The sequence below is a fragment of the Sodiomyces alkalinus genome (genome assembly GCF_003711515.1).
Source record: "Sodiomyces alkalinus F11 unplaced genomic scaffold SODALscaffold_2, whole genome shotgun sequence".
In the NCBI taxonomy this organism is placed as follows: Eukaryota; Fungi; Ascomycota; class Sordariomycetes; order Glomerellales; family Plectosphaerellaceae; genus Sodiomyces; species Sodiomyces alkalinus.
The window spans coordinates 3,247,775-3,258,760 of NW_021167080.1; the positions used below are offsets into that span (position 1 = coordinate 3,247,775).

General features: G+C 44.5%; 3 protein-coding genes across 3 annotated transcripts; 2 read left to right on the plus strand and 1 right to left on the minus strand.

The window, feature by feature from the left end:
• Positions 1-214: 214 nt before the first annotated feature.
• Positions 215-2,305, plus strand: SODALDRAFT_356814 (hypothetical protein; the record flags this gene model as incomplete). Its single annotated transcript, XM_028613942.1, has 1 exon — positions 215-2,305. The coding sequence occupies one exon, from the start codon at positions 215-217 to the stop codon at positions 2,303-2,305; it is 2,091 nt and encodes a 696-aa protein (XP_028468603.1).
• A 43-nt stretch (positions 2,306-2,348) lies between these two features.
• Positions 2,349-2,842, minus strand: SODALDRAFT_356815 (hypothetical protein; the record flags this gene model as incomplete). The annotated part of the gene is made up of 2 exons (XM_028613943.1): positions 2,349-2,511; positions 2,577-2,842. The coding sequence occupies 2 exons, from the start codon at positions 2,840-2,842 to the stop codon at positions 2,349-2,351; spliced, it is 429 nt and encodes a 142-aa protein (XP_028468604.1).
• A 43-nt stretch (positions 2,843-2,885) lies between these two features.
• Positions 2,886-4,081, plus strand: SODALDRAFT_356816 (hypothetical protein; the record flags this gene model as incomplete). The annotated part of the gene is made up of 3 exons (XM_028613944.1): positions 2,886-3,199; positions 3,264-3,322; positions 3,939-4,081. 3 exons carry the CDS (start codon positions 2,886-2,888, stop codon positions 4,079-4,081), a joined length of 516 nt encoding a protein of 171 aa, XP_028468605.1.
• Between the last annotated feature and the right edge of the window lie 6,905 nt (positions 4,082-10,986).

Here is a 10,986-nt window from a genome sequence, read left to right on the forward strand (position 1 = left end):
AGCTAGCTATATATACACGTTCTCCATGCATATTGCTATAACCCCCCCCCCCCCCCCCCCCCTCTCCTAACATCCGTCCGTGAGGTCTCTTATCAGACATGCGATAAGATAAGGGCACTCATCATCGTCATCTCCAAGTCACTCGCACCCCTCTCATATTTCTTCCCTTCTCTCTCTCACTCTCACGCACACCACAACATGGCCAGTTCTATTAATGGACACGACATACCATGTTCACGGCCTCAGGAACGCTATACAGTCTTCCGGCCTTCTTGAGGAACATCAAAATGCCATCATCACCGGCGGAGGGCCAAAGAGGCCTACTGACCCGGACCAGTTGGCCTACTTCATACGCCTGATCACCGCAATCCGAGACGGTCGCCGCATTACCACCACATACAACATTGTCGTGCTCTTCATCATCACTGTCCTCGCCTTGTTCCACTTGCGTGGGAAAGCAAGGACTTTGAAGAAGCGGACACGACAAGCTGAGCTGGAGCAGAGACGATTCAGACGAACGTCACGAACCCAAACCGGGGGTGACCGTGAAGCTGAAGATGCCAGCCTCTCCCCCCTCTCATCCTCATCCAGCAGCACAGCAGTCGAAGGCACAGCTGCCCCTCCATGTGCCACGAAGAACGACACTACAAACGTCCAAATTGATATCGAGCGAGTGCCCCTTCTACCCAGCGCATCTTCACCAACCCCTCCTGCGGGCCGTACACCGAGCCTCGGGAATCTCATCACCGCCTGGTTGATGTACCAACCACGTCCCCCCATCCCCCTCATCAACAAGACCCTCCCACCCAACGGGACCTCGCTCTTCATCCTCTCCTTCCTCGCCTTAAACGTCTTCTATCACCTCTACCGCGTCCCGCTCGAACCCGCCTACTTCTTCGCCTTCGCCGACCGCGCAGCCTGCATCTTCATCGTCAACCTGCCCCTTCTCTACCTCCTCGCCGCCAAGAACCAGCCCCTGAAGCTTCTGACCGGCTGCTCCTACGAGAGCCTCAACATCTTCCACCGCCGGCTCGGCGAGCTGCTCTGCGCGGAGGCCGCCGTTCACTCCCTCGGCATGCTGGCCTTCCAGGCGTGGTTGGCGCCCGACTGGCTCCTGGACGGCACCACCTGGGACTTTCTGCGCAACCGCCTGGCTCTCCTGGGAATGGGCACTTTTGTCAGCTACGAGCTCCTCTACTTGACCTCCCTGGCCAGTTTCCGCCAAAAGTGGTACGAGCTGTTCCTCGCCTCGCACGTCGTCCTCCACGTGGCCGCTCTCGTCCTGCTGTGGTTCCACTTCTCCACCAGTCGCCCTTACGTCGCCGTCTCCCTCGCCATCTTCGTCCTCGACCGCATCGCGTGGAGGTTGGTCATCAAGAGTACCGTCGTGGTGGCCGATGTCACGGTTCTCCCGGACGGCGACACGCTGTTGCTCTCCGCCGATTGGGACTTGCCATCTTCCCAATTGCCGCCGCCGTCGCCGCCGCCTCCCAAGGGGTTGTTCGGTTTGTGGTCCTCTTGTGCCCGGCGGCTGGGCTGGACGCACCGTGGCGTCAAGGCCGGCTGGAAACCAACCGACCACGTCTTCCTCACGGTACCCGCCCTGGGCCGCACGCATGCGCTCCAGACACACCCCTTCACCATCGCTTCCGCAGCGCCCGTGCCAGTTCAATCGTCCGACGGCGTGAGCGTCACACATGCCTGGTTCAGCCTTCTCATCCGGGCCCAGTCGGGCTTCACCACCGACCTCCTCCACTACGCCCACCGACACCGTTCCGTGTCCGTTCGTCTGGACGGTCCGTACGGGTCTTCCCACGCCCTGCATACCCTCGAGGCGGCAGATGACGTCGTCCTCGTCGCCGGGGGTTCGGGCATCGCCGTCGCCTTTCCGCTCGTCTGGGCCTTGTTGATGGACGACGATGCGAAGACGGCGAGAGGACCCATCAAGATGGCAGCAACGTCGCACGCCGAAGACCCGAAAGCCGGTGTCCCGTCGCGACGCGTCCATCTCTTGTGGATCGTTCATTCTCGGGAGCACCAACACTGGATACCCTCCGCTATGTGGGACGACCTGGTGTCGGCCGGCTTGGACCTCGTCATTCCGGGTCCCACCGCCGTCGAAGGGCGACCGGACGTTGGAGGATACGTGGGGGGGTGGCTTTTCGATTCGGCTTCGCGAGGACGGGACGTCGGCGTCCTGGTTTCGGGCCCGGACGGGCTCAACCGCGTTGTGAGGAATACGTGTGCCGGCGCCTTGGCTCGAGGGGCCGATGTCAGATTAGTTGTCGAGAAGTTCGGCTGGTAGGGGAATGGGCCGGTTGACCCGAAAATGCATGTGACAGTTGAGCTCACAATGTGGGCAAAGGCTGTTGTCTGGCATTCTTTTCAGACCGTCGACAAATCCCCGCCAGCCACCACGAAACGTCGTGTGACGTCCTGTACGTCCATGGATGATGGATGAGCATCCGACAACATGCTGCTGCGACCACATCCTGCCAAACGGGATCCAATCTCAGCACACGTCACAGCAGCTGCAGTCAGATTCCTTCCCACTGTCTCAGCTTGGGTTACCCAACTTTTCAATACATTGGATGACAAGCGGCTGACTGAGACTCGAGGCTCGAGTCCCCGGGACGTTGCAGTGGTTCTGGAAGGGGCTGTGCTCCCGCAACTTGATGACGTCTTCGGGAGGGATCGACGGCCGAACAGCACAGAAAGCCACTGACGAGGGGTGGCAAAATACCCAAGACAGGCAGGTCGCGGGGTGGCACTTTGTCCATATTGGCCGGACGAAGTGGTGATCGTGCTTCGTCTTTCTCTGCCGGGCTTTCCTTCCCTTCATATTCCCTCCCTCGACGACAATCCTCATCGTCACAACCTTCACAATGCGCGCCGCCCTCCTCGTCTCCTTGGCCTCCGGCGCCCTTGCCGCCCGGCCCTTCCTAAACGAGCCGGACACCGGCATCGAAGCCGTCCTTGGTGACACCCCCGAAGGCTCCCTCCCGGATCTGGACGGCCTGGTTGGCCTCCCGGACTTTGAATGGGTTGCCCGCCGTTATCTCCCTCTGGTCAACTACACCTACTACCAGAACGGTGCCGCCGGCGAGTGGTCCGCTCGGAACAACCTCGAGGTCTTCTACCGCTATCTGTGGCGCGCGAGGCAGATGACTGATATCACCGGGCTGCCAGATACTTTTCAGTGCGTTTTTCTCCTGACTGCTGTGTGCGCATCATCGTGGTGAAACCGGGATCTGTCTTCTGAGTCCTGACTTCTTCGAATTCTGTACAGAACTACCATCCTCGGCCACAACTTCTCTGCCCCGTTAGATAATTTAAATTTAACAACTAAATTAGGTAAGAATTCAAAATATATTAAAGATATTATTGTAAATAAGATTGTATAAAAGAAAGGTAATAATTTAAATAGTATAGGTACTCCGAATTCTGTATCTGTTAATATTTCATGCGTAGGATGAATAAATATACTAACATCTATAAAGAATCCAGAACCTAAACCAACGAAAAGATCTTTAGTTATAAATCCAAAATAGATAGAAAAAATAGCTAGAACAACTAAAGGTAATATTAAGAAAATATCACCTTTATGGCTAGTATTTTCATTATTTAATTTATAATGTTTAGAAGATCCGTTAGGATTACTTAAAAAGGCTAAATACAATATTTTTACAGAATATAATATAGTAAATATTGCACCTATAACTGCAATAATATATACAGCTATGCTGCTAAATTCATATTAACCGTAAGCAGATTCAAGTATAAAATCTTTACGAAAAAGTCCTGTCATGAAAGGAAAAGTTACTAAGCTAAGACTAGCTATTAATATAACAGAATACGTTAAAGGTAAATATTCTTTTCACCCTCTCTATTTTCTTAAATCTTGGTTATCCCCTTCTACATCTCTCCTTGTGCCCGAGCTGACTTTGGCCATGTCAACGGAGAGCTGAACCTTGTTAAAGGGGCTGCCGCGGGTGGTATTCTCTACATTGTAAGTGTCTTCACCCCCTGGCCTCCCTACTCCACGATGGTCATGGGCATCGGTGTCATAGGTGTACTGTGAGGAGTGACAGGCGACTGCTGGACGATATAAGATCACCTAAGGACTAGTAGGAGCTAAAGAGGGGGTATCGTGATAAGATTATTCGTTGAGTCCTCCTAAGACTCTAGGAACTATAGAAGGCACTCCCCTCTTTATACCTACCTAAGGTCTTCTAACTAAGTAGGTAGCGAGAGGCCTCCTTAGGACTAAGTTTAGGCGTAAGCTGGTTCCTAAGCTAACCAGCTTACTTAACCTCGACGCGTCGTGTCTTTAATAGTCTAACCTAACTACGATCCCCCTATCTATATATAAGTCTGGTGCTAGTCCTATAGTAACGTATAAGCACTGTATATTCTAATAATATACCCCTCTCTAAGAATACTCCTATCCTTAGGAGCGTAAGTGCGGATAATTAAAGAGGGATTAGTTATCTAGTAAAGGGAACCTATATTATTACGAAACTCTTTAGGATAACCGTCTTTATTTAGACCGGGTTCTTTCTTCCCACTTAGAGTACTCGAGGAAGATAATAAGCGTTTACCTTTAAACCGCAGATATAGCTATATCTAACTAAGACGTTATTTAGGCATAAAGGTCCTAAAGGCAGTATAATTAGTTTAAAGAGCGAAGTAAAAAGGAATCTATAAATAATTATCGTGTAAATAAATAACGTGCCTAAAATATCCTTAAAGCGAGTATATAAAGAGATTACCTATAGTATTACCGTTAACTAGCACGGTTCCTGTTATAGTAAGAATAAAAGGTTATAGGAGGTCTAATAGCAGGTGTAAGGTATCGTTATAGTAGATATAAGGAAGGTATACGCGGTTCTCCAGGGTTAGTTAACCTCTTACTATAGTAATAATAATGATATTAACTATTTTCCCGTATAACCTTCGTGTTAACTTTTTTTTCTTTCCTAATATAAGCATATATTCATAGCTCTTCTTATACTAGTAAGTGTCTCTCCACGTCTATCATTAAAGATTAATAAGTAATAAGAGATAGTCTTCGTTTATAATATTAACTATCTTTCTATATCCATGCGCTAATAACTCCTATTATTATATCTAACTATCTAACTAAAGACTAACTAGCGCTTATTATAGAGTATATAGAGAACCTGCGTTAGGAAAACCTAGCGTTATGACTAATAATAGAGTAGTAGAACGGTATTACTAATAATAATAATAATACTCCTACTAAAGTGGTTAACTAGGGTAATAGCCCCGTTATTAAGCTATCGTCGGATAGCGAGTACGCTCCTAGTAAGTAGAAAGAGAATAATAATAATAGTATTATTATAATTAACGACGATTCCTTTAAGGGCTTTTTCGAGGGAGAGGGTAGTAAGGTGGTTATAGTTAACGATAGGGAGGAAAAGGAGGATAAGGACGATACCGACCCCGACACGGTTAATAACGTTAATAAGGATAAGGATATAGCCGATACCTAGGGAGGCGATAATAAGCCGTAGGAGGATACTACGTGCACGGTTAAGGAGGACGTAGAGGGCACCTACCCTTACGCTCCATATAACCGTTATACGTAGCACTTCCTCCGGCTTAAGCTAGACGGTAGTCATGACTATATTATCTTTAGCGCTTATAGAGAGGCGTATACTATTAATTCGTATAAATATAAGTATTACTAAGGTAATAGTTCTCGGGGTTACGTGAAGGTAAGTGATTATAACCCCTTCCCGATAAGCCACTCCGTGTATTACTAATAGACTTCCAGATAACCCTTAAGGCGGAGTTACTAGGTAAGCGTATATAGCGTCGCTTAATTAAGGCTAATAAGCGCGGCTACTATACTAACGCGTAGCTTATAAGTAAACCTGACCCCCTAAGAGAGTATATATTACTAACTTAGTAATAGACCGAACTTAAGGAGTTATAGATTTTACTAGGTAAGGCTAAAAGCGGGTATTAGGCCTAAAACTGGCGGGGCTTTAATAAGGCTCCTATAGTCCGCCGCGCCGCCAAGGAGGCGGTTTAAGATACTCGGTCATATTAGGAGATTATAGAAAGTGCGCTACTATGTTTCGTAGCTATAGGTAAACGTTTATACGAGCACCTGCTTAGTAAGTAGCTATAGTAAAACGGGGGATTAGGGGACGGTTAATATATAGTCACCGAGACTTTATATCGGGGGGGGGGGAACTCCGGCCTTAGAATTTTTCGCTTTTAAGGGTTTCTTTTTTCTATCTAGTATAATAGTAAGTCCTTACGGGGTACTAATTAATTTTCTAGGCCTTAATTTAGGAGGTCTACGGGTTCGGTATATGAATTCCTAAAATTCTAATACGTAAGATATTTCTTAAGCCTAGTGTATTAGAATTACACTCTTAAGGTGCTCTGGGTATCTATTTAGGGGGTATCTCGGGACCTCCTAGCGTAATACTCGCGAAGGAGCGATTCCGGGATATTACGCGTGGGTTCCTAAGTATTATCCTTATAGCCGTAGCCTTCCTATTTAATTAGGTATTATTAGCGGTTTCTATTATAACGGTGGGCCAGGATATCCTTAACTTCGTACTTATCGGACTCCTAAGGTTCTACCTAGACTTCCTTAAGGACCTGGACGCCGTCTATACGAGGACTCTAGGGTTCTAAGAGGGAAATAGGAAAGATATTATGAATTTTTATAGTTACCGGAAATTTTAACTTATAGGCGAGTCCGTGATTCCCTATAACTTCCTTAATTTCGTAGGGTCCTAGGTACTTATCCGAGAGCTTCTTACTAGGCCGCTTCTACTTAATATTCTTAGCGGAGAGGAGGATATACTTACCCTTTTTAAACCTATAAGTAAGCTTATCGGTGTTATAGTACTTTATATAGGTCTCCTAGGCTTTTTTAATACGATCTATAAGGGCTCTCCTATTCGTTATTAAGTGCTTAATATACTTATTAGCCGATACGGCGTAGAATTCGTTAGCCTTAGGGAGCGTAATATTATTAGGTCCTCGGGGGGTATAGCCTATAAGTGCTATAGCGGGGGACTACTAGATTATAGAATACTACGCGGTGTTATACGTGAATTAAGCTAATAAGAGCTTATCCACCTAGTTATCCTATTAGTAGGTGTAATAAGTCCGTAGGTAATACTCTAGGTTCTAATATTACCGCTTAGTTTAACTATCGGTCTAAGGATAAAACGCTATTAATAGTCGCCTTTTAAGTCCTAAGCGTTTATATAGGGTAAACTAAAATTTACTCGTGAATAAAGAACCACGGTTAGAAATAATACTATCTAGTAACCTAAAGATAAAGAAGACACTTAACTATATAAGGTCCGCTAAGCCCTTTATAGTTAAATTGGAGCTATACGGGATATATAGGGTAAATTTCGTGTACCGGCACACGATAATAAGAATAGCGTCCTTTTTCTTAGTTCTATGTATTACGGGCGGTAGGCCGGTAATAAAATCGACTAAAATTTCCTAGAACGGACGGCCCGGTATAGAGAGACTCTAGAAACACCCGTAAGGCTTCTAATATCTAGGCTTAGTCCTCTAATAAATAGGGTAAGTAGGGACGAAAGTCTTAACGTCTTATTTTATATATTCCTAAAAAAAGGAGTCTATAATACGCCGGAGGGTCCTCGTGATTCTATAGTATCTAGCTATAGGGTAGTCGTGGAACGCCTATAGGATCTATTCCTAAAGGCCGGAGTGTTTCGGAATAAAAAGCCTATCGCGGAAAAAGACTAGGCCTTATTTATTATAGAATTACGGGTTAGTCGGGTTATCTTCTCGTAGCGACTTATAAAAGGGGTCCTCTTATTAGGCGTTTATAATATTATCCTTAAGACTAGGTAATAACGTTATTATATCCTTGGGAGGGCTAGGGGTAGTGTTAGGGGTAGCGTGAACGGGTCCGACTATAAACTTTTATATAAATACTTTAACCGGCTGTTATTGCTCTATACGAAGGTCGAGATTTCCTGCTACGTGCTAGGGCTTCCTCGAGAGGCTATCTATAGGGTTACTAATACCTAGTCGGTATCGGATAATAAAGTCGTAGACTACTAATTTCTTAAGCTATCGGGCGTGCTAGGCCTTAACCTTAGGTTTTTTAAGAAGGTAGCGGTGGTTTAAGTAATCTGTTAGCACTTCCACGGGGGTATACGCGTAAGCGACATAGTGCTTTTATTATCGAAAAGCTTCTATAATAGCTATAAGTTCTGTATCCGGGGTAGAGTAGTTTAATTTAGGACCTTATAGCTTCTTAGAGAAGACTACCGTAGGTCTCTTTTATCGGTCTACGTCGAGTTAACTAATAACTATACCTAGGGCGAAACTCGATACGTCCGGCTTAATCCGGATTAGTAATATCGGGTTAAAATATCGAAGAACGGGCGCCTCCTAGAATTTCTAGTATAATAGCCGAAAAGTATCCTATTCCCTAAAGGTTAATACGAAGACCCCTACTCTTCCTCCGTCTTTTAATAGGTTAGTTAATGGTGCTATAATCTTAGAGTAGGACTTAATAAACCGCCGGTAAAAACCCGTAAACCCTGAAAAAACCTGGATTTTCTTAATCGTATCTGGCTCTTCCTAATCCCGAATAGCTTCTACCCGCTTAGGGTCTATAAAGACACTATAAGGACTATAGATAAACCTAAGGAACTCCACCTTTTAAATCTTAAAGATATATTTCTTCGGATTAGTATATAGGGACTATTCTTATAGCCGTTATAGGATACTCCGTATATATCGCCGATACGATACCACGTCTAAGCTATAGATTAGAATATTATCCAGGTAAATAATGTAAATAGTATCTATAAATCCTCGTAAAGACTTATTAATATACCGTTAGAAAGAGGCAGGCACGTATAAAGATTAAAAGGTATTATTAGATACTTGTAATAACCGTACTTAGTCCGAAATACGGTCTTCTATTTATCGCTTTCTCGGATCCGTAGCCGGTAATAGGCGTCCTTAAGGTCTAACTTCGTATAGATCGTTAAATAGGATAGGCGGTCTAAAATCTTATAAATTAGCGGGAGTAGCGTACGGTCCTTCTTAGTCACCTTATTAAGTCCTTAGTAGTCTATATATAGTCTTAGCTTTCTACCCTTCTTTAGGATAAAAAGGATAGGGGCGCCTACTAGACTAAATAAAGGCCGGATCTATTATTTCTCCGAAGTATCTTTAATATACTCCCTTAAGACTACGAGTTCCTCCTCGGCTAAGGCGTAGATAGGACTAAAAGGGGGCGATTTACCTTCGTTAAGTTTAATTATATAGTCCTACTTATAGTGTGGTGGAAAACGTCCGGCTTCGACCGTGTTAAAAACGTTAGTAAAATCTCGGTATAGTTTAGGGAGGGTATCCTTATTAAAGGGTCTAGGGGAATTCTAGGTATCCTTTTATAGGTCTTAAGGAGGGTCTTAAGTAGCGGTTATAATCTATCCTAAACGCGTAGGATAAACGGCCATAGTAGTCTATACTATTAAAGGGACTACTATAATAGCGCGGTTAATAGCCTTCCGTAACTAACGGGTCGTGGTAATAAGGGCTAATTCGGACTTCTAAAGGCGGAAAGTCTATATCTTATCCTTCTAGTAGATACTAGGACTATAGGACTAAAGCTATAGGAGACTAAGGATAACCTAGGCGCTATTAGGATCTAAATCTATAATATAGAATATAATAGTTTCGGCTCTGGTTCTCCCCTAATTATCTATAATCTAGCAGATTAATTTCATTATACTATAGGTCTTTACTTACTAACCTAGTACTAACTATAAGACGTCTTTAGTAGGTCCTAAGGGTTTATAACCGGGTAGGAGGCTAGCGCGGTTAATAATATCTAAGTTAGAGCCTAAGTCTATATAAGTACGGTAGGAGGTTTATTCGCTATCTTATTATACGCCGTCTTATCGTAACCTAAGTTACACCTCTAGAGGGCCTTAGGAAAGAGGTGCCGATATAGATGGCGCGCGTCCCTAGTATAAGGATTCCTCGGAAGGCATAACCTATACTTGACCTACTATTATATTTCTCTTAGGATCTATTAGTACGGCATTAGTACTAGGCGTCTTATTAGTATTCTAAGGCCTATTAGTATTCTAATTTATCTTCCTAGGGTCTTTAGGGCACGAGGAGCGATAATAGCCTTTCTCGTAATAATAAAAATACTCGATTTCCTTAATAGGGGGTAGTAGGCTAGTCCGGGGGTTCTTCGGGGGTTTATCCGATATATTCTCTTCTTATCCTTTAATACCCTTAGTGTTATTCTGGTTACGACCACGTAAAGGGCTTAACTATCTCTTCCGCTTATCGTTACGCTTAGCCCGCTAATAGGTATATAGAGAAAAGCGAGGCTAGTTATTATCCTTAGTATCCTGGATTAAGGTAACCTAGGCCTAGTAGGCGGCTATATAGAGCTCTTTAACTAACTTCGGTAATCCTCTAGCACGGATCCGGTCCCTAAGGGGCTTTCGTAATTTATTAAGAATTAACTATATACGAATTTTATCGTTAAGAATAATAGGAACTTCCGTAAAGAGCCTATTTATAAAGTCTAGGAATTTATCGTAAGACTAGTCTAGTTTCTGCCGTATACGGTCGGAGAATGGTTATTCCGTGATAGATATTTTCCGGGTATTATCGTTAACTAATAGACTAGCGAGGAACTTTTTTATATCTTCCTAAGTAACTCCTCCTTCACGATTTATATCCGAAGGTAGTCCTCTAATACTAACGCTATAGTGATTTAGTAGTTAATAGGAGATTATTAAAGGCGTAGAAGATTTTAGGTAATTCGGTGCGAAAATAATTAGGGTTTATAGCGATCCGGGACTTAATATCTTCGACGAATATAAGATATCCGTCGTAAGACACTCTATCCTACTTAAGGATATCTATATTAATTTTAATTACCTTATTACCCTACGCGGGTGCACCTAAAGA